Raw genomic sequence first — 24,703 nt, 5'->3', positions numbered from 1 at the left:
TGAGCCTCCTGAGGCATTTCAGCTCCTCTCTTTTGAAGATCTAGCCTCTGGTTTCCCTCAAAGGCCGCCCCAATAACTGCACCAATGAGTGCACGTCTCCCAGTTGCTCAGTCTCTTCTCCCAAGACTGCATTCCCACTGTATTCATAAGGCTGTACCCCTGCAGCTGGTTACCAGCACTGTTGCAGTTCTCTAACTACTCTGAGCAGAACCCCATTGCTCACAGGCTTTCCTTTGCCCCCAAATTCCAACTTCATGGAGCAAACGTCTGCTTCACTGCGCTGATAATTACCCGAGGCTTCTCTTAACCCCAACCTCCCTAGCAGCACGAAGCTAGCAATCTGCTTCTGCTTCCTCCAGCTCCAGGCTCAACTGAGCAACCAAAGCTCACCACGGCCTGCTGTCCCCACTGCCCCTTGAACTGATCTGTGACCGTTTAAATCTTAACATGGTCAGATCCTGTCCTTAGGCAGAGTCTAAAGTATCAACCCTTGGTAGATTCTGTACCTTAAATATTACAATATCCAGTCAATCAAAGGCCACTCCCACAGGTGATAATTTACAAAACACAGACAAAAATCTAAAAATATAGATTCCCTCTCAAAAATCAGACAATAATGTCATAAACCAACAATTTTTAATAGCCTAATAATCATGGTTAACAAACTATAAACAGTGAATATACAAATTATTGATAAATATTCTGCATTAACTACTTAGTGATTATAAAGTTACAGCTGAGATCAGAGATTAACATAAATTGGTGAAGATAACTTAGGATCGGACTTCTTAGCTAGCTGATAACATTAGATAACAACTCTATTGAATAGGTTATAATCTACATACTTGTAGTTTTGGAAAAGTTCCTAAACACAATCACATCTATATAAGCTGGTGTGGATGAACTGGTTGTCTATTTTCCTCTAGGAGGATAGTTAGCTCTCTAACATATCAGTGTGGTGAATCTCTATTTGCATAGGTTTCTATTTGTTCCTTCTGCATCATCTCTCTGGAGTAAGTTCACCTTCTGTATTAGTAGCAGTATCTGGACTAGTTGATCTGAAGGAAGCTTGTACATCTACCTAATAAACTTACATTGGCCTCTATTTGCCAAGCAATTCTAACCCTGGATGCATGTCAGATGTCAGCAGCTCATCCACGTAATGCTAATGAAGCCTAAGGCCCAATTCTGGGCCAGCCTGATTCCTGAGTGGGGTTTGAGCCCAAAAACAGGGTCAAGCAAATTGTTACCCATGGTGTTCTCCATTTACTAAGTCAGGAATAAATGAAACCTACCAAAATTAAATTCTGTAACAAATTTAGACAATTTACAGTCTTGCTTATTGTGCCAAATAGATGAATCACTCACTAACTAAATGATTCATCCACCATTTGTCACCACCAACAACGTTATAAACAAGATAGCAATGCCAAGGTAGATGCTGGATGCTTGCAGGGTTCAGGAACAACTGAGCTGTTTGTAACAGTATTGTAACAGTGTTGCACATATTAAATAAGGAGTTGGACAAGGGAGAGAGAGAGAAAGAGACAGAAACAGTATGTGGAAGAAAAAATAGCAAGGAAAAATAATGCAACATATTTTATAATGAACGATAGTAAGTAAAGAGATAAATAGAAATAAACGCAAATAGAATTACTCCATGTCCTTATTAGTAGCCTAGGATACTGTATGCTTTATTAACTGCCTCTTGCCACCTTTAATGGCGTATGCGCATATGCACTCAGATCCCTCTGCTCCTGCACAACCTTCAGATTTGTATCCCTTATTTTATATTGTCTCTCCATGTTCTTCCTACCAAAATTAATCATCTCATTCTTCTCTGCATTGAACTTCATCTGTCACCAATCTGCCCACTCCACCAACTTGTCTATGTCCTTTTGTTGTTATACACTGTCCTCACGAAGCTTTCAAGCTTTGTATTATCTGCAAATTTTGAAATTGTCCCCTGCACACCAAGATCTAGATCATTGATATACATCAGGAAAAGGAAGGGTCCCAATGCCGACCCCTGGGGAGATCCACTACAAACCTTCCTCCAGCCCAAAAAATATCCATTAACCATTACTTGCTGTTTCCTCTTCATCAGCCAATTTTGTATCTGTGTTACTACTGTTCCTTTTATTCCATGAGCTATAACTTTACTCACAAGTCTGTTGTGCGGCACTGTATCGAATGCCTTTTGGAAGTCTATGTATGCCACATTCACAGCTTACTCTCGTCAACCCTCTCTGCTACCTCTTCAAAAAACTCCAGCAAGTTAATTAAATACCATTTTCCCTGAAGAAATCTGTGCTAGCTCTTCTTATTCAGTCCACATTTTTCAATGTGACTGTTAATTCTATCCCGAATAATTGCTTTTAGAAGCTTCCCCACCATGAAGTTAAACTGACTGGTCTGTATTTGCTGGGCTTACCCTTAACTTTTCCGAACAAGGGTATGTTTGCAATTCTCCAGTCCTCTGGCACCTACCCTGAGTCTAGGGAAGACTGAAAGATTATGGCCAGTGCCCCTGCAATTTCCACTCTCACTTCCTTCAATATCCTTAGATGCATCTCATCCTGTCCCGGTCCCTTATCAACTTTAAGTATCGTCAGTTTATCCAATACCACCATCTTATCCATTTTGAATCCTTCTAGTGACAGAGTTTTCTCCTCTGTCACCATGGCCTGGGTATCATCTGCTTCCTTGGTAAAGACATTTGCAAAGTGTTTATTTAACACCTCAGCCATGCCCCTTGCCACCATGTGTAAATCCCCTTTTTAGTCCCTAATCGGCCCTACTCCTCCTTTTACCACCGTTTTACTACTTATGTGCCTACAGAAGACTTTGGGATTCCCCTTTATGTTGGCTGCCAGTCTTTTCTCTTAATCCCTCTTCATTTCTCTTATTAGCTTCTTCACCTCTCCTCTGGACCTTCTACATTCAGCTTGGTTTTTAATTGCATTTCCTACCTGATGCCTGTCATAAGCACACTTTTTCTTCTTCATTTTAATTCCATCTCCTTTTTCACCCAGGGAGCTCTTAATTTGTTTGCCCTACCTTTCCTTTTTGAGGGAATATACTTTGACTGTGCCCAAACCATTTTTTCTTTGAAGGTAGTCATTGTTCAGCTACAGCTTTTCCTGCCAACCTTCGGTTCCAGTATATCCGGCTCAGCTCCATACTTGCCCCACTGAAGTAGGCTCTCCCCCAGTTAATTATTCTAACTCTGCATTGCAAATTGTCCTTTTCTACCATCATCCTAAACCTTATGATACAATGATCACTGTTTCCTAAAGGTTCCTCCACTGACACTTGATCTACTTGGCCCACCTCATTTCCAAGAACCAGGTCTTGCAGTGCCTACTCCTTGTTGAACTGGACACATGCTATAGAGAACTTTCCTGAATACACGCTAGGAATTCTTGTTCTTCTCTGCTCTTTACACTACCACTATCCGAGTCTATATTTGGGTAATTAAAGTCCCCCATTATGACTACTCTATAATGTTTGTATCTCTGTAATTTCCCTGCAGATTTGTTCCTCTACATCCTTCCCACTAGTTGGTGGCCTATAGACTACACCAGGCAATGTAATTGCACACTTTTTGTTCCTAGCTCTGGCCAAATTGATTTTGTCCTTGAACCCTCTGGGACATCCTCTTTCTCCAGCACTGCAATGCTCTCCTTAACCAATTCCGCCACCCCTCCTTCTTTCCTATCTTTTCTGAATACCTTGTACCCGGGAATCTTTAACACACAGTTCTGCCCTCCTTGAGCCAGGTCTCTGTTATTGCCACAACATCATAATTCCGTGTGGCAATCTGTGCCTGTAACTCACCAATCTTATTTACTACACTCTGTGCATTCACATACATGAAGTATAACTTTGATTCAGATTTAATTACTTTCTCCCTTACCCTGCCTCTGGCTATTAACTTCTTATTCTCTATTCTAGTGCTATCGGTCTCTCCCAGTATTTTGTGCACCTTGGTACTACTTTCTGATATTCTCTCCTGGTCCCCACACCCTTGCGGAGTTAGTTTAAAGTCCCCCCCCACCCCACCTCACACGGAACCCCACTACAGCACAAGCAAAGGAAGGAAACTCAGAGCAAGGAACTCAGTCCCCACTCTGTTCAGGTGCAACCCATCCGACTTGTACAGGTGCCATCTCTCCGTGTGTCCCAGGAATCTAAAACTCTCCCTCCTGCGTCATTTTGCCAGCCACGCATTCATCTGCCTTAGCCTCCTATTCCTGTACTCACTTGGACACGTCACTGGGAGTAATCCAGAAATTACTAGTTTTGAGGTCCTGATTGCTAATTTTCGACCTAGCTCCCTAAATTCTATCTGCAGGACCACGTCCCCCTTCCTACCTAAGTCATCAGTACCAATATGGATTATGGCTGTTCATCCTCCCCCAGAAGAATGTCTTGCAGCTGCTCGGTGACATCCTTGACCCTGGCACCAGAGAGGCAACATACTATCCTGGAGTCACATCCACAGTCATAGATACGCCTATTTCACTTCTATAATTTTGGCTATAAATCTTTTATTTGGAGCCTTCTCCAATGCCTTTGGGATCCACATATTGAGGCTTTGGAAGGGGTGAACAGGTTGACCATTCAACAAATATCCAGTATAAAACATTTCAGTTATAAAAATAGGCTAAAAGAGCTGTAACTCTATACTGTAGATAAGTATAGACCTAGGGATGATCTGATTGACGTTCATTAAGCTGATGAAGGGAATAGATTGTGGTCTAATTCCATTTCCTATTAAATAGTTTAGGGGGGACCACAGGTCCCAACTGTAAACTGTGGTAAGCCGGAGACAGGTTAAATGTGAGGAGGTGGTTCTTTGCCTAGAGAATAATGGACCTGAGGAACAGGCTACCATCTCGTACAAAGGACATCGATTTGCTCAACTCCTCAAGTGTGAGTGGAAGACCTGTTTCTGGCTGGGCCAGACACTATCTCTTACAACAGTATGTATCATCCAGGATTCAAGCCAAGAGAGATCTTCTGGATTAGTTTCAATTGCCCAGTGAAGGAGGAATTTTCCAGATTTCACCCTCCCATTCCCCCAGAATTGGTTTGGGTTTTTAACCTGTTACAACATGTGTGTGGGGAAGGCTGGATGGATCAGAAGAAGCTTGACATTGTTCAGGATGAAGCTTGATTGGCACTACATCCACAAACATTCACTCCCTCCACCAGCGATGCACAGTAGCAGCAGCGTGTATCATCTACAAGATGCACTGCAGTAATTCACCAAGGCTCCTTAGACAGCACCTTACAAACCCTAGACCACTACCATCTAGAAGGACAAGGGCAGCAGATAAATGGAAACACCACCTGGAGGTTCCCCTCCAACTCACTTGCCATCCTGACTTGGAAATATTTCGCCGTTCCTTCACTCTCGCTGGGTCAAAATCCTGGAACACCTTTCCTAACAGCACTGTGGGTGTACCTACACCACATGGATGGCAGAGGTTCAAGAAGGCAGCTCACCACCACCACCTCAAGGGCAACTAGGGAGGGGCAACAAATGTTGGCCCTGCCAGTGAAGCCCATATTTTGTGAATGATTAAAAAAAAGAGGGCCTTTACATCTCCATCACTGTTCACTGATCAAAAAATCTACTGATAATTTGCCTATTATTTCAGGTACTTCTTCAAAATATACAATTAGGGTCGTTAGACATGACCTAACCTTTTGCAAATTTATGTGGTTCTCCTTAATCAGCTCAACAGTTTTCTAAATGCTCAATTACTCCATTCTTAATTATAGATTTCAATAACTTTTCCATAAGTGTTAGACTAACAGGTCTATAAGTTCCTGGACAGTCTCTTGCCTTTCTTAGATAATGGAGTTACAGTTGCAATTTTCCAATCTAAAGGAACAATTCCTGAATTGAGAGCACTCTGGAAGTTTATGGCTAAATTACATAGGATTGCGTATAATATACAGCACAGAAACAGGCCTTTCGGTCAAACCAGTCTATCATGCCAGTCTTTATGTTCCAATCGAGTCTCGTCTCATACTTTCTCACCTAGATCTATCCTCGTAACCATCTATTTCCTCCTCCATCATGTGTTTGTCTAGTTTCCCCTTAAATGCTTCTGTACTATTTGTTTCAACGACTCCCTGTGTTACATTTTTACCACTCTCTGAGTGAAGAAGTTTCTTCAGAACTCCCCATTGGATTTTTTGGTGATTATTTTAAATCAATGGCCTCTAGTTTTACTCTTTCCACAAAAGGAAACAATCACTCTGTATCCACTCTATCAGAGCCTTTCACATTTTTAAAGAACTCTATTAGGTCACCTCTCAACATTCTTTTTTCAAGAGAAGAGACCCAGCTTATCAATCCTTTTCTGCTTCTGTTTTAGTTGTGTCAGCATCGCAGACTAATTTCGTATTCTGCCAACATTTATATGGGTAGCACTAGCTAAACCAGGTATAACCTGCTGAGATGGTAGTCCTGATAATGAAAACTTATAAATGGAAACAATCTAAAGATGGGTCTTGAAGATTTCAAGTGATGGCGCTGTGACTGTTTCCTTTGGCAGCTTGTTCCATTGTGGGATTGTCCTTGGGAAGAAAGCTTGTTAAAACACTATCTTGGAAACAAATGGGGTGGAATTTTACAGCTCTGTCACAGGAGGGGAGGGGCTGTAAAATGGGGTGAGCTGTTCGAAAGTCCGCTGGCAAGAAGGGCTATAAAATATGCCCCTGGTCTTTGTAGTTTGTGTGGATGGCTACCTTGTGTTTTGTCAATGCTGGAGGACACCAGGTACTTGCTTAGGTGAATTCCCACCAGTCCGTTCCATATTTTATTGAACATTGTCAATCTATTTCTCTCCCTCCTTTGCTTTAGTGAATCCATTCTAAATCTTTGATCCGGGGTGTGACACTGGTGTATTTCCCATACAGATTTACGCAGCATGTCTTTGGATTGCTTCAATCTTATTTATGTCTCACCGTATAAGAATTCCATACACAACCTGCAAACTCCAACATTAGACAAACAAGCTATAATTCTGATATTTTTGTTGCAATACCAAAGATTCCTCCTCAGAGATTTAAGAACCATGCTTACTTAGGATGCTATCCCCTGAATGTGGAATCACCATTGAAGGTTGCTTTTAAGATGAGCCCCCCCAAATATGGCTGTGTATCTATTTGGAGAATTTGATTACAGAACTTCAAGTTGTTGGATTTTTTTTTGGTAATGCACACGACACAGCATATTTTGGCATTGAATGCCATTCCCCATTGGTCCTGCCATTTTTGCAATTCCCGAAGATCATCTTGCAGTGAATTCATATGATCTTAAGTTTTCCTTGATGCGTGAGTCACGCAGTCATCTGCAAATAGTTGCGCCCAGTTTTTTAATTTGTTGTTATGTATGTCAAGAAGAGTAAAGGTCTCAACAGAGTACACTGGGGCACTCTGGCGAGAACATCTCTAGGACAGGATGATTCCCCATCATGCACCACTCTATGTCTTCTGTTGGTAAATAAGTGTCAGGTCCAATTTAACAATGTCCCCCTGATTCTATAGCAGCGAGGTTTGGACAAAGCCTTTTCATGAGGAACTTTGTCCAAGGTTTTTGAGAAACCTGACATTGCCATGTGATTAGTTTAACTTCTTGTGAGACTTGAGGCTATGTCATTGACAGTCTAGTATATATATTTGTGCATTTCTGGTATCATCCCTGTAAATCTTCTCTGCAACCTCTCCTGTGCCTCTACATTCTTTTTATAATATGGCGACCAGAACTGCATGCAGTCTTCTTAAGGGTGGTCTAACTAAAGTTCAAGACAGTTTTAGCATAACTTCCCTATTATTCAATTCTATGCCTCCAGAAATAAAACTTAGTGATTGGTTTGCTTTTTTTTATGGCCTCGCTAATGTGTGGTACAACTTTTGGTGATGGATGTATTTGTATTCCAAGATCCCTTTGTTCTTCAGCCCCAACTAGACTTGCACCTTCAATTGCCAATTATTTGCCCATTCTGAGAGTTTATTAAAGTCCTCAGTATTGACTATCCTTCCTGAATATGGTGTCATACACGAATTCAGAAATTGCAATTTGATTCCAAAGTCCCAACTGTTAATGTAAATTGTGATCAGCAGTACTTCCAGCACTGACCCTTGTGGGACACCACTTACCCACCTTCTGCCAATCTGAATAATTTCCCACTTTAACTCCCACTCTGTTTTCTGTCTTGAAGTCAACTAGCAATCCATGATGCCACCTGTGCCCTGATTCCACATTCTCTGATCTTATTTGTACGTCTATTGTGGGGCATCTGCTTGAAGGTCTTTTGAAAATGCAGATAAATTACATTACTTTTTTATTCATTCACAGGATGTGGGTATCACTAGCATGGCCAGCATTCATTGTCCATCCCTAATTGCCCTTGAAATTGAGTGGCTTGCTAGGCCATTTCAGAGGGCAGCTAAGAGTCAATCACATTGCTGTGGATCTGGAGTCACACGTAGGCCAGACCAGGTAAGGACAGCAAATTTCCTTCCCGAAAGGATATTAGATTCAATAGTGAATCTTCCCTTTCATGATATTTGAAACATTGGGTTACAAAGGAGTCTTGATCATATCGTAGGAACTCTATTCCCTTTTACCCTTTATCTACCTCTTCTGTCCAATTAACATCAGGATATTTGAAATCTCCCATGATTATTACTCTATATTTTTACTCAATTCCCTAATTTTTCTGCATATTTCTTCCTTCCTTCACATCAATTGGTGTGATTGATCCTTTATCTTTTATCTCTATCCTTATAGATTTGATTTTTGTCTTTCTGATAGCTGCATCCGATTTCTCTACTGCCATTATGTTATCTTGAATAAGTACACCCTCCCTCTATCTTTTCTAAACATGTTATACATTACAATGTTTAAAACCCCAGTCCTCATCTTTCTGTAGCCATGTCTCAGTATCCCTATTATGTCTGATATCTCCCAATTTACGATTACCTCCAGCCCCTCTGTGTATGTTGCTGTACAGACATATTATCTAATTAAGTAACTTTTAATAGAATTTTCTCTCAATTTAAGTTTAACCATCTTTATAGACTTCCATTCCTTTACCCTTGCAACCAATGTCCTCCTTTACTTTACTCTTTCCTAATTTCTCCTGTCCTGTTCTATTCACGTTTAGGCTACTTATGTTTCTTGTAGATCCCTCTCCCCGCTCCCTACTAGTTTAAAGCTTTTGCCACCTCTCTATTTATCCTTTCGGCCAAGACAAGGTTCCCATCTTGGTACAGCTCCTTCCTGTCTCAGAACTAGTGCCAGTGTTTCATGAAAAGGAACCCCTCTTTCTCACATCAGCACACTTTAGTTAGATGTTAATTCTCCTGATCTCCCTGCTCCTATACTAATGTGCACGTGGTGTGGGCAATAATCCAGAGATTATTACCCTCAAGGTTCTACTTCTTAAATTTAAATCCTAACTCCTGATGCTGTTTCAGCAGAACCTCCTCCATCTTCCTACCTATTCCTTTGTTCCAACATGGGCCACAACAACTTGGATTTACCCCTTTCTTTTCCAAGTTCCTCGCCAGCTGTTATGAGATATCTGTTACCCTGGCACCAGGTAGGCAACACACCTTTCAGGGATATCAATCTTGGCTGTAGTGAGCTCTAACTATTTCTCAAATTAGTGTCCCTTATTACTACTACATTTCTATTCTGCTCTTCCCACTGCCCTTCCACCACACCCAAACCTGGATAGTCTTATGAGCCACAGTGCCTTCGTCTGCATTGTGATCCTCCCTGTATTCTTTCTTCTCACCTTCACAGGTAGCTAGTACATCGTACCTGTTGAACAAGACTAATGTCGACGGGACCTCCTTCGCAACATCTCATATACCCCCATTACCTGGCTATTGATCACGCCCTCCCTTTCCTGAACCTGTTTTCTCCCCTGGAATGTGACCGTATTTTGGATAAAACTGTCCAGAATATCCTCCCCCACCCCTTACATGTCAGGTCTCTCCAACTCGCACTCCAGCACTGTGACTATAAACTGGAGAGATTAGGGATAGAGACAGCTATTGCAGGCAGGTTTGTTCAGGACAATTCACTATCCACATTCTGCAGCCCAGACACACCAACCTGCTCTGCCATATCTTAGTCTGGTCTTACTTAAGTCTTTAAATAATGATTGTGTAGTTATATCAAGTAGTTCAGCTATAGGTTTAGTACAGTACTTATATTTTCCTGGTACTAGTTTAAGTTACTGCCCTGGTTTAGAGAAAAAAAGCCTTAAAACTCACCAACTAATCACAGAATTGTTACAAAAACAAAAACTACTGGAAAAACTCAGCAGGTCTGACAGCATCTGTGGAGAGGAAGACAGAGTTAACGTTTCAAGTCCGCATAATTCTTCATCCGAACTCTCTTCTGATGAAGAGTCATACGGACTCATAACGTTAACTCTGTGTTCCTCTCCGCAGATGCTGTCAGACCTGCTGAGTTTTTCCAGCAATTTTTGTTTTTGTTTCAGATTTCCAGCACCCACAGTATTTTGCTTTTATCACAGAATTGTGACATGCTGAAGACGACCATTCGGCCCATTGTGTCTGCATCAGATCTCCGATTGGCACTAAGGGAACTGTTCATTCTCCCACTTTCTCCATGTAACCCTGCACATTTTTCTTTTACAAATAACTATCCACTGAATGCCTCCCCCAAAGCATTCCAGACCTTAACCGATCGCTGCGTGAATTTTTTTTTCTCATTTTGTTTTTGCTTCTTTTGCAAATTATTTTAAATCTACCCTCTCATTCTCAATCAGTTCACAAGTGGGAAAAGTTTCTCTCTATCGACTCTGTCCAGACTACTCATGATTTTGAATACTTCTATTAAATCTCCTCTCAGCCTTCTTTTCTCCAATCTATCTTCATAACTGAAGTTCCTCATCTCTAGAACTATTCTCGTGAATCTTTTCTGCACTCTCTCCAATCACTTCACATCCTTCCTAAAGCTTTTCCTCATCACCTGTCTAATCTTTCTACCAATCACTTTAAATCTATGCCACCACTCTCATCCCGTACCTCAGTCATTGACCTCTCTGCTAAAGTAAATAGGCCCTTCCCATTCACTCTTTCCAGGCCCCTCACAATTTTGTAAATCTCAATCAAATCTCCCCTCATCCTCCTCTGTTCCAAGAACAACCCCAGCCTAACCAATCTTTCTTCATAGCTGTAATTTTCCATCCTGGAAAACATCCTCTTAAATCTCCTCTGAACTCTCTCTAATGTAATTACATCCTTTCTGTAATGAGGTGACCAGAACTGCACACATGTTCAAGCTGTGGCCTAACTAATGATATAATTCCAGCATAACCTCCCTGCTCTTATATTCTATGCCTTGGCTAATAAAGGAAAGAATTCCATATACCTTCTTAACCACCTTATCAACCTGTCCTGCTACTTCAGAGATCTGTGAACATTCACTCCAAGGTCCCTCACTTCCTCTACACCTCAGTATCCTCCCTTTTATTGTGTAATCCTTTGCCTTGTTTGACCTTCCCAAATGTATCACCTCATGCTGGGTTGAATTCCATTTTGCCACTTTTCTGCCCACCTTACCAGTCCATTGTTAACTTCCTGCAGTCGACAGCAATCCTACTTGCTATCAACCGTGCCGCCAATTTTTGTGTCATCTGCAAACTTCTTGATCGTTCCCCTACATTTAAGTTCAAATCATTAATATATATCACAAAATGCAGGAGACCCAGTACTGAGCCCTATGAAACCCCACTGGAAACGGCCCTCCAGTCACAAAAACATTCATCACCTTTGTTTCCTGCCATTGAGCCAATTTTGTATCTAGCTTACTTCATTCCCCTGGATCCCAGTGTTCAATGTGGGATCTTTTCGAACTTAATAAAAACAAATCAGTGATACCTGCAGAAGCCAAAGATATACCAGTAGGTCCAACACTCCCATTTCTCGAAGACAAAGAAGGACAGACAGATGGAGGCACAGCAATGTGCTGCAACAGCTGAAGCACAAGTCAGGGAAAAATTGTAGCAGTCAGAACCAACACATCCAGACACACAGTACTCATTCTCATAATGAATCACTTTTTAAAAAATCGAGTATCTACCTTTCAAACTCTTGTTCATTCTTCTAAATGATAAGCATCCTCCACAAATTTAACTCAACAGAAGAGGGAGATGGTGCACAGAGATAACGGGCTAGTAAATCCCACCCACAGCAACTGGTGGAATTTGAATTCAATTAATAATTCTGGAATTGAAAACTAATCCCAAGTAATGGTGATCATGGAACTATCATTGACTGTCATTAAAAACCCAACTAGTTCACTAATGCTCTTTAGGGAAAGAAATATGCAATCCTTACCTGGTCTGGCCTGCATGTGATTCCAGACCCACAGCAATGTGACTCTTAACTGAAATGGCCTAGCAAACAACTCAGTTCAAGGGCAATTAGGAATGGGCAACAAATGTTGGCCTTACCAGCGATGCCCACATCCTATGAAAGTAAAAAGATTCTAGGAAATTTGCGTGAAAATTTGTGTAACATTGCTACTAGGTGATGCCCATACACTGTCCTATCCTTGCCCCCTTTATCTTCCATGACTTCTGAGCCTTGAATTTGCACAGTTCAAGTGGCAGCGTTGGGTATGGAGAAGGGCAGTTAAATGTTTCTTTGGTTTCTCAGACATTTGTTAATCTAGGACAGTATGCTGAACCTCGTTATTTTGGACATGGCAAGAAACTGACTGTGAATCTTCCATTCTGCATGGAGGTTATGAAGGCAAAAACAATGTTTTTTGTTTTTGGGATTCCAAGTATGAGGGGAGAGAGATAAAGTTACAGGACGAGAGAAGCTCAGTCACTGAGTATGTTTAAAACAGACTGGCAGATTGCTAAACAGCAACGACAAAGGAATTTGGGATAATGTGGTCAAAAGAAGCTTTGAAGTGGATGGTCAGCCATGATCATACTGAATGGCGGAGGCTCAATGGGCTGAACGGCCTACTCCTATGTTCCTAAAAGTCATCAGTTTTTAACCTGTTCATTAGATGGAGCAATGTCAAGACGATAGGTTCTATTTTGTGGTGGATATGAGGGAATAAAAAAGGGGAAAATAACCTCTCTCACTGGAAGTCCTCTAGAAAAATCTTTTTTTGCTTGTCACTGATCCCTTTTATCATTTAAACCTACAGAGCAGTGGGAGATATTCAAAGAAATATTTAGTATAATACAAAACCAATACATGCCTAAAAAAGAACAAACATTCAACTTGTAAGGTCAAGCAATCACAGTCAACATTTAAGATTCAGAACTAAAGGCGAGGAAAATTTTTTCACCCAGTGGGTGATTGGAGTCTGGAACAAACTTCCTGAGAGGGTGGAGGAGGTAGGCTTGATTGAGGTGTTTAACATGGAATTGGATTGCTATCTGAAAAGAATGAATGTGCAGGGTTATGGGGATAAGGCAGGGAGCGGGACTAGGTAGAATGCTCTCTCAGAGAGCCAATGCAGACTCGATGGGCCAAATGGCCTCTGCCTGCACTGTAAAGATTCTGAGATTCTGTAAAGGAGCTGGCTTACTCAATACCAAGTGATAATCCAGAGGACTGGGAGAAATACAGAAAGCAAAAAATAGCACAAAGAATATATCAAGTGCTGTAAAAAGCTATACAAAAAGTACTTGCAAGAATGTAATGGGAAATATTAAGAAAAGCATAAGTGTATTATAATTAAGACACTGGCGAAGGAGAAGTTGGTTAATTAAAAACAGCTACTTATGATAAAGTAATAAACAAGGTAATGACAGATAAAACAGCTTATCGGATTGCTGTTTGTGGGAGCTTGCTATGCACAAATTGACTGCCGTGCTTCCTACATTACAACAGTGAGTATACTTAAAAAGTACTTCATGGGGTGTAATGTGCTTTCACATGTCTGGTGGCTGTGAAAGGCACTATGTGAATGCATAAAAACAAAAAACTGCGAATGCTGGAAATCCAAAACAAAACAGAATTACCTGGAAAAACTCAGCAGGTCTGGCAGCATCGGCGGAGAAGAAAAGAGTTGACGTTTCGAGTACTCATGACCCTTCAACAGAACTGGATGAATCCAAGGAGAGGGGTGAAATATAAGCTGGTTTAAGGTTGGGTGGGGGGAGAGAAATGGAGGGATGTGGTGTGATTGTAGGGACAAGCAAGCAGTGATAGGAGAAGATAATCAAAAGGTGTCACAGACAAAAGAACGTAGACGTGTTGAAGTTGGTGATATTATCTAAACAAATGTGCTAATTAAGAATGGATGGTAGGGCACTCAAGATACAGCTCTAGTGGGGGTGGGGGGGCATAAAAGATTTAAAAATAATGGAAATAGGTGGGAAAAGAAAAATCTACATAAATTATTGGAAAAAACAAAAGGAAGGGGGAAGAAACAGAAAGGGGCTGGGGGTGGAGGAGGGAGTTCAAGACCTAAAGTTGTTGGATTCAATATTCAGTCCGGAAGTCTGTAAAGTGCCTAGTCGGAAGATGAGGTGCTGTTCCTCCAGTTTGCGTTGGGCTTCACTGGAACAATGCAGCAAGCCAAGGACAGACATGTGGGCAAGAGAGCAGGGTGGAGTGTTAAAACGGCAAGCGACAGGGCGGTTTGGGTCATTCTTGCGGACATGAATGCATGTCTTTCTTTGTTTATTAAACAAGTATTTTGTACCTGTTTTCACAATAGAGGAAGAGAATACCAATTATAAAAGGAAAACTAAAAAGTGCTTGGTTATGCAGAATTTGAGTATTGCTGAAAAAAAAAAGACATGCTGTTGAAGCTTTTTCTTTTGCAATCATCAGGATTGATGCAAAAATGCCAAATTTCAAATGGAGCAACTACTTAAACTGCATGAGAAAAGGGCTCTGATTGGTTGAGGCATTGTCATGGATAGTGCAACAGAGAACGACTGTACCCTATGCTTTTGCTGAATTCAAAAAAGGTGCATTGCCTGGACTTGTTCCTTTTGCCCCTGTGAATGAATATATGCAGCTTCTAGCAAGTGTAAGTGAGCCACATTACAAGCCGACTGATAATCTTAAATTGGTTGTTAGTGTAATTCTTTGCACATTCAGGATTGTTTAACAGCATGTCTCTTTTTTCAGTGAAAACTAAAAATAAGTCAAGAGGAGGAACTTATTGGTTTTAATCACATTTTATTGAATCTAAGATTAAAACGGTTAGGTAGATGTAAAAGATCTCATGGCGTTATTCCAAGAAGAACAGCAATCCCTCCCAGTGTCCTCCCCAACATTTCCAGGTCAACTAACTGCATCAAAACAGATTAAATGGTCATTTATCTTATTATTGTTTTGGGAGACTGCAAGGTCCCAAGTGGCTGTTCTTTTACTTAGTCCATCTTTGGATAATTAGGGGTCTATTTTTCCTAAATTTTCCTGTAATATTTCTTCCTCCAGCTCTTGTTGATCAACACTCCCCTTCTTATTCGTTAATTCAATCAAATATATCCGCTTTTTTGTATCATTCCCTACTTTAGAGTTCTATAATGGAATCTCTGATCATCACTGCTACCTCTCTTCTAAATATTTTGTAACCCGGAATGTTCCACTCCCAGACCTTCGTTAGGTCTCATCTCTGCAAATGTTAGATTATACCTCTAGCTTACTAGTTTTATTATAATACTAACTACATTTATGCACCTGCACCTCAAATTGGCCTCTGCCTTTGACAATCTTGCTCATTTTAATCCTGCCTTCTCACCTATTTTCTCTTATTTTCCCTACACTCCCTGACCCCTCAGCTTCCTCATCTCATATTTTCTCTCCCCTGCCACCATCCCAGCCTAGGTTTCCATTCCCCAGGAAAAATGCTTACTGCAATGCCCCTTAATATATATCTTGTCACTTCTTGATCCATCTCTGGGCTGCAGCATGGCTGACTGATAAATTGCCCATGTGATGTTTTAGAAGTAGCTGCTGGCAGAACACTTTAATGCTGTAACAAGAGTTGTCCCTCCTATAAACATTCCTTTTAGGCTAGCCTGCAGCAAATAAAAAAGCTAAGAGATGGCCTTTCCAGTGAAGTAGAGGTGGTAAAAGTGTTTTTTCTGAAAGACCCGGAAATGTAAGTAGTGTTCTTGATGAGATAAAAAATTGACCTTGCACCTAAACATAGAAAATAGGAGCAGGAGTAGGCCCTTTGGCCCTTTAAGCCTGCTCCGCTATTCATCATGATCATGGCTGATCATCCAATTCAATATCCTGCTCCCGCTTTCTCCCCATATCCTTTGATCCCTTTCGCCCCAAGAGCTATATCTAACTCCTCTTGATAACATAAAATATTTTGGCCTCAACTACTTTCTGTGGTAAGAATTCCACAGGCTCACCACTCTCTGGGTGAAAAAATTTCTCTTCATCTCAGTCCTAAATGATCTACCCCGCATCCTCAGACTGTGATCCCTGGTTCTGGACTCCCCACCATCTGGAGCATCCTTCCTGCATCTACCCTGTCTAATCCTGTTAGAATTTTATAGGTTTCTATGAGATCCCCGCTTCATTATTCTGAACTCCAGCAAATATAATCCTAACCGACTCAATCTCTTCTCATATGTAAGTCCCGCCATCCCAGGAATCAGTCTGGTAAACCTTCAGTGCACTCCCTCTATAGCAAGAACATCCTTCATCAGATAAGGAGACCAAAACTGCACAAAGTACTCCAGGTGTGGTTTCACCAAGGCGCTGTATACTTGCAGCAAGACATCCCTGCTCCTGTACTCGAATCCTCTGGCTATGAAGGCCAACATACCATTTGCCTTCTTTACCGCCTGCTGCAGCTGCATGCTTACCTTCAGCGACTGGTGTACAAGGACACCCAGGTCTCGTTGCACATTCCCCCCTCTCAATTTATAGCTATTCAGATAATAAGCTGCCTTCCTGTTGTTGCTACCAAAATGGATAACCTCACATTTATCCACATTATATTGCAACTGCCATGCATTTGCCCACTCACTCAGCTTGTCCAAATCACACTGAAGCATCTCTGCATCCTCCTCACAGCTCACCCTCTCACCCAGTTTTGTGTCATCTGCAAATTTAGAGACATTACATTTAGTTCTCTCATCTAAATCATTAATATATATTGTGAATAACTGGGGTCCCAGCACCGATCCCTGCGGTACCCCACTAGTCACTGCCTGCCATTCAGAAAAAGACCCATTTATTCCTACTCTTTGTTTCCCGTCTGCCAACCAGTTTTCTATCCATCTTAATACACTACCCCCAATCCCATGCACTTTAATTTTACACACTACTCTCCTATGTGGGACTCTGTTGAAAGCCTTCTGGAAGTCCAGATAAACCACATCCACTGGCTCCCCCTCATCAACTCTACTAGTCACATCCTGCCAGAATGTAAAAGATTACCACAACAATATGCACAGAAAGAGCAGGAATTCTCCTAATGCTTTAGTCAACATTCATTCTGAACCTATACCACCTGGTCAGTTAGCTCATTTGTCATTATTACTGAACTTCCAAAGCAATGTAGTTATTCTGTTTTCTGTCTCAGCACCTAACATCACATTTAGTCATCTCTAATGCAAGTTGTGTATGTTATCAGAGTCTAATGGGAATGCAATCTAAGTCCATGAGAAGCACCCCATGCAGATGGGGCTCTAATGAGATGCTGGTCAACTGGGATAAAGAATTAGTGAGTCTGACCGAGACCCTCATGCTGAGGGGCGGGGGTCTGACTGAGGTACTCACGCTGAGGTCTGACCGAGAGCCTCGTGCTGAGGGGCGGGGGGTCTGACCGAGACCCTCATGCTGAGGAGCGGGGGTCTGACTGAGGTACTCACGCTGAGGTCTGACCAAGAGCCTTGTGCTGAGGGGCGGGGGGTCTGACCGAGACCCTCATGCTGAGGGGCGGGGGTCTGACTGAGGTACTCACGCTGAGGTCTGACCGAGACCCTCATGCTGAGGGGCGGGGATCTGACTGAGGTACTCACGCTGAGGTCTGACCGAGAGCCTCGTGCTGAGGAGCGGGGGGTCTGACCGAGATCCTCGCGCTGAGGGGCGGGGGTCTGACTGAGGTACTCACGCTGAGGTCTGACCGAGAGCCTCGCGCTGAGGGGTGGGGGTCTGACTGAGGTACTCACGCTGAGGTCTGACCGAAAGCCTCGCGCTGAGGGGCGGGGGTCTGACTGAGGTACTCACGCTGAGGTCTAACCGAGAGCCTCGCGCTGAGGGCCAGGGGTCTGACCGACACCCTCGCGCTGAGGGGCGGGGGGTCTGACCGACACCCTCGCGCTGAGGGGCGGGGAGTCTAACCGACACCCTCGCGCTGATGGGCGGGGGTCTGACCGAGAGCCTCGCGCTGAGGAGCGGGGGGTCTGACCGAGATCCTCGCGCTGAGGGCCAGGGGTCTGACCGACACCCTCGCGCTGAGGGGCGGGGGGTCTGACCGACACCCTCGCGCTGAGGGGCGGGGGGTCTGACCGACACCCTCGCGCTGAGGGGCGGGGGGTCTGACCGACACCCTCGCGCTGAGGGGCGGGGGGTCTGACCGACACCCTCGCGCTGAGGAGCGGGGGGTCTGACCGAGATCCTCGAGCTGAGGAGCAGGGGGTCTGACCGAGATCCTCGCACTGAGGGCCAGGGGTCTGACCGACACCCTCGCGCTGAGGGGCGGGGGGTCTGACCGAGATCCTCGCGCTGAGGGCCAGGGGTCTGACCGACACCCTCGCGCTGAGGGGCGGGGGGTCTGACCGACACCCTCGCGCTGAGGGGCGGGGGGTCTGACCGACACCCTCGCGCTGAGGAGCGGGGGGCTGACCGAGACCCTCGCGCTGAGGGTCTGACTGAGACCCTCGCGCTGACCGAGACCCTCGCGCTGGGGGGTGGGGGTAGTGTCACTGGCTCCTGCAACATGAACAGTAAGTGTTTCAGAAACAGGAATGTCTTGATGTATAAAAGGAGAACCTAACTGCGTAGGAACGAGTAATAGGAAGAGTACGTCCTTCAGCCCTTCAGCCCCTTGAGCCTGCTCCATTATTCAACCAGATCTTCATGGCTGATTATCTATCTAAATGTTGGCCCGTAACTTTTGCGCTCCCCAGCATCGGATTTGGTGAGGTACTCCAGATATGTGGCAGGGTACCCCAAGTATGCAGTGGGGAATCCCTCGGTCAAGTTCCCAGGCAAGCATACGCGTGGCGGTTGTCCAGAGTGCTAACTTCTTCTGGACAACTGTGCTGGGAACCATCTGAAAATGTGAGTTAAATGACAAACTTCGATGTTTCTGCTGGGGTTATACCAACAGTTACCCAGAAAAAGTTAGAATTAAAACCTCCTTCTAACTTCTGGGTTTAACTATGGAAAACACCCAGACTGACCCCACGGGACTGCCCCCACACCCCCCACCATGGGAATCCCCCATTCCACCCCATCCCCATCGACCTCCGTCAATCCCACCTCCGCTACCCCCCTCACCCACTGACCTCATTCCCCCACCCTGGCCTTGGACCGAGACCACCCCCCAACAACTCGTTCTGACCCCAGACTTCCCCACACCCCGACCCGACATCGGACCCCAGCTGCCGCCCACCCACCAATTCCTCTGACCTCCAATTCCCCCCTGCCCTACCTCTGGACGCTCCTCCCCCACTCTCCAGATGCCCCACTCCGACCACTGCCTCCCCCTTCCCTACCACCCTCCCTGACCTCTGGACGCGCCCCACTCCTGACACCACCCCCAACGTCCGGGCATGCCCCCATTCCCCTAAAGGCCGCCCCACCCAGATTCCCCCAACCTCCAGGTGCACCTTCCACCCCCACCCGCCCCCCCATTCCCCGCCCCCACCCCCCCCGGCCTCCGGGCACGATCCCCCACCCCCACCCCCCCCCCGGCCTCCGGGCACGATACCCACCCTCACCACCCCCGGCCATGAATCCCCCCCACCCCCCCCCCCCCCGCCACCGGGCACAGGTTCCCCACCCTCCCTTGCTCCGGGCACACATTCCACCCCCCACCCTTCGACCACGCCTCCCCCATCCGACTTCTGGACGCACCTCCGCCCCGAACTCCAAACGGGCCACTGACCTCTGGACGCCCCCCACTCCCTCCCCAACCCCTCCCAAAGGGGCATGTGGCCTCTTTGGCTATGCTGGATCTAGACTTCACTGGGGCCTGTGAGGGTTCTTTCGATGTAAGCCCCAAGCAGCTCCACCAAATGGAAGTAAACACGCAATTTTCAAGACCAGGTAAGTGTGCATTTATTTCCTCTAATTTCTGCGGGCCAGCACTTTCCAGCTAGTTGGAAGTTACGGCCCATCATTTTCCTGCATAATCCCCATATCCCTTGATGTCTTTCATGTCTAGAAATCTATCAATTTCTGTCTTGAACATACTAATAACTCAGCCTCCACAGCCCTCTGGTGTAGAGAATTCCAAAGGTTTACCACCTGAGTGAAGAAAATATTCATCTTGGTCCTAAGTGGCCTCCATCTTATTCTGAGACTGTTTCCCAAGCCAAGGAAAAAAATCTTCCTGTAATCTACCTTGTTGAGCCTTGTAAGAATTTTGTATCCTTGCATACAGTGAGTATCATCAATGATCCACACACACAGCAACTGGTCAGAGAGATTTACTACATTTGGCTGAACTTCCATCGCAGGCAGTTTGCATAAACAGTAAACAGGGTACATGGCCTACCTGCAGAAAGCGAATATCCACCAATATGTACTGCACGACCACTGCTCAAAGAGGAAAAAGAGGAGAGCGACTGAGGCACTGGCATGTGTTCCAATAGCTGAGGCACAATTAATAGGAAAGAGTCAAAGGGCCAGCGTTGTTCAGATACAGTGACACCCCAAGCTCTGTTATCCAAACTCATTATGCCTGTTAATGACTTAAAAATTTATTTACACAATATCATTCAGCACAGGAGGCCATTCAGCCCATATGGCCAGTGCCAGCACTTTGTTAGAACTATTGAATTAGTTCCATTCTTCTGGTCTTTTCCCAATAGACCTGTAATTTTTTTCCCTTCAAATATTTACCCAATTCCCTTTTGAAATTTACTATTGAATTTGCTTCACCATTTTTTCCACTGCCCTGCAACAAAGCACAGCAGTTGGAGCATGTACCAATGAATAAGATGAAAGGGAGTATTAAAGTAACATGAATAAAGAATCAGGCAGGGAAAAATAAAAACACAAATTAGAAAAGAGGAAACAATGAAATCTGCCTTCTCTGAAACTGCCTCCAGCTTTCTTGCTTAGTTATAACTAAAGAAGTTACTGTTAGCCGTGGCTCAGTCAGTAGCTCTCTCACTTCTAAGTCACAAGGTTTCAGGTTCAAGTCCCATTCCAGGGCTCCAGCACAAAAATCAAGGCCGAAACTACAGTGCAGTACTGAAGGAGTGTTTTCGTAGTGACTGTCCTTTCTGATGAGATGTTGAACAATGTATCATCTGCCTGGTCAGGTGGATGTAAAAAATCCAACGGCACTATTTTGAAGAAAATCAGGGGAGTTATCCCTGGCATCCTGAGATATTTCTGCCTCAATCAATATCACAAAAACAGTTGATCTGATTCATTATCATATTGCTCTTTGCACGAATTTGCTGCACACACCTTGGCTGCCACGTTTTTTTACCTTATAACAGTGACTACACTTAGTTGTAAAATGCTTCGAGACATCTGGTGGTCAAGAAACGTGCGATAGAAATGCGGTTCTTTCTGCTAACAATTCCCAACACAAAACACAAAAAGAGCATGGACCCAAGAAGCATATGGGACGTGACTGGATTCACCAGCAGCAGAGAAAGAAAACAGTTTCAAAAAGCATGCTAGGAGCCAAATCAAATACTGTGGAAACCAAAAAGTGACCTCAGAACAAAATCACAATCAGAGCATGTGTGGAGAAACAAAAAGTAGCTGGGGTGAGTATACTGGTAAATTTTAATTTAATCTAGAATTATCAACTCCAAATTATAATCGAAGATTTTTAGATAATAAGAGTTAAATAAAAACATTACAATTGACCTCCATATATAAGAAAGTAACCTAGTAGCTGGTGAGTCTCTAGTTATTAAATAGACGTGATGAGCAAGATTAATTTGCTAACAGGTTACTGGCAAGTTCCACTAACAGATCAAGCCAAAGAAATCTCTGTTTTTGTAACTCCAGATGGCCTGTATCAATGTGGAGTAATGCCATTTGGAATGAAGGATACACCAGCTACCTTTCAAAGATTAACAAGCCAAATAATTTCTGGGTTATACAGCGTTTATATCAATGATCCATTGGTCTACAGTAACACTTGGGAAGAACCTGTGGAACACCCAAGTGCACTATTTGACAAACTACAAAAAGCTGATTTGGTGGTAGATTTGGCAAAAAGTGAGTTTGCCAAGGCCAAAGTCACCTATTTGGGACATGACCTGGGGCAAGATCAAGTGTCGCCGAGACAAGCTAAAGTTCAATCAATTATGGGCTTTTCTGTCCCTAAGATAACACAAGAAATATTATGGTTCCTCAAATTATGTGAATTGTACAGCAAGTTTGTCTTGAATTTTAGCATAGTAGTCGCTCAATTAACAAAGTTGGACTAAAATATAAAAGTTGACTAGACAGTCTTGTCAGACCACCTTTGAGAGTTTAAAGGCCGTATTAATAAACAAACCTGTTTTAGCTGCTCCAAATTTCAATAAACCATTCAAAATAGCTATTGATGCCAGTGATGTAAGTGTAGGAGAGTCTCAAGTAAACTTAATACATATCAACAAAAATATTCCACAATTGAGAAAAAATGTTAAGTCTTGTCATGGCTCTTCAAGAATCTGAAGTTTATGTTTTGAATAATAAAGGAGACATTAATTTTCTCTGATCATAATCCATTGATGTTTTTGGAGAGGTTCTGCACAAAGAACCTTAGGTTGTTTCGCTGAAATTTGACCCTGTGGCTCTTTAACCTAAATATTGAGCACATACCCAGAAAAACAGTGTAACTGTTGATGCTCTGGGGGTGTAGGAGAAGGCAAGGCTCTGAGTTATGATAATTCAATGACATTTGAATCCTGCTAATCCTAATTGGTATATTCATTGTCTTTTGCTTTGGTTCAGCCCTTATAATTTTGTAAATATATGTATAATTGCAAAATATGAAAAGGTAACCTGTACGGTATGCAATAAGCTACTTGATAAGATATTCAGGATGATAAGAACTTCCTATATTTTAAAATTGTTGTAAATAAATTTTTACTACAGTAAACTTATTTTTCCCAAAGGGAGAAGTGTGATGGAATCTGTGGGCAAAGCTTTTTTTTTGAGACAGAGCCTAACTGGAAAGGGAAACTGACTCTCACAGTTGCTTACTAATACTGAAACTGAGATTGGAAACCAAAACTTCTGGTTGAAACTGTATAAAAGGAGACAACCATCAGGGCTCAATAGATGAAGAGTCCAGTGGTGCAGCGCAGGCAGGCTGAAGAAGAGAGTCTAGATCCAGAAGCTGAGAATAAGCAAAGATACGGTTACAGCAGCTGTTTTTGTTACTTGAAGATACCATTGGTTGATCTACACCATCCAGACCATTGTAAGCAGAGTTGAGGGGGTTCTGCAGACGTGTGCCATATTTGGTGAAGACCGTGCCCGTGAAAATTAGGTTGGTTGTGCACTGCTGTAGGCCAAGGATCAGGCTGAATCCTAAAAGAATTGGAGCTGAAATTCTTTGTGAGGAAGAGAGTTTTGAAGGACTTTGTGACTGAGATTGATGACATATGCGCTGAGTGAGTTGAGAGCCAATTTATAAGCTCTGAGTTGTATCTGCTATTTAATGTGTAATTTATAGCTTATAATCAGCCACAATTTGCCCGTAAATTTGTGTTAACATATGTTATTGTAGAGTATAGGAGGTTATCTAAGATAGTATTTAGTGTTTGCCTTGCTTGACTCATGTATAGTAAACACTCTTTAGTATTAAGCCATGGAATATTGTGACTTCATTCTTGCAGTAACTAACTGGGATTTCAGATTTCTTAATTTTCTAAAAAAAAATTTCTGATCTCATTCAGAATAATAACAGTATTGGGATTGTGACAGTATCATATGGTTTAGATTGAGAAGAGCAAGGAGCAATCTTAATAGAAGAAAACAACTAACTTCAATGGAATTCAAGAGGATGTAGCCAGGGTAAAATGAAACCAGAAAAACTGGTCAGGTGATCTTTAAGGGAGTGATGTTTCATGTACAGGCTAAGCACCAAGACGAAAGGGCAGGAGAAACAAAGCCAGGGCTCTTAGAGAATATGATGAAAGAAAAATAAAAAGGTGTACGTCAGTGAATTCCTCATCGACAATCAGACAAAATTCAATAAGTTGAGAGGGGAAGTGAAGAGGAAAATAAGGCTGGCAAAGAGAGAATGAAATCAGAATCAGTTAACATGAAAGGGAACTTGTACAAGGAATGTAAGAAGTTAGCATGCATGTACTGCAAGCAATTAGGAAGGCAAATAGCATGTTGGCCTTGATTGCAAGGGGATTAGAGTACAAGAATAAAGAAATCTTCCCACAATTGTACAAGGCTTTGGTGAGAGACCGGAATGCTGTGTGCAGTTTTGGTCTTATATTTAAGGAAGGATATACTTGCGGTAGAAACAGTACAGCAAAAG

General features: G+C 43.1%; 1 protein-coding gene across 4 annotated transcripts in view; it reads right to left on the bottom strand.

Annotated features, from left to right (window-relative positions):
• The window catches only part of tmem107l (transmembrane protein 107 like), a 68,665-nt gene that overhangs the window by 5,476 nt on the left and 38,486 nt on the right, over nt 1-24,703 (bottom strand). For 3 of the 4 annotated variants that reach the window (XM_041174070.1, XM_041174071.1, XM_041174068.1), the window contains exon 5: nt 11,947-12,043. In XM_041174070.1, coding sequence (XP_041030004.1) covers nt 11,947-12,043 — 97 coding nt within the window. Of the gene's footprint in view, nt 1-11,946; nt 12,044-20,743; nt 20,841-24,703 lie in introns of all 4 variants that reach the window. The other variant, XM_041174069.1, reaches the window with a different exon arrangement.

This window comes from Carcharodon carcharias, chromosome 25 (assembly GCF_017639515.1).
Source record: "Carcharodon carcharias isolate sCarCar2 chromosome 25, sCarCar2.pri, whole genome shotgun sequence".
Classification (NCBI taxonomy): Eukaryota; Metazoa; Chordata; class Chondrichthyes; order Lamniformes; family Lamnidae; genus Carcharodon; species Carcharodon carcharias.
The sequence above is the reverse complement of the archived record's forward strand: the minus strand, read 5'-3'. Positions and strand labels throughout refer to the sequence as shown.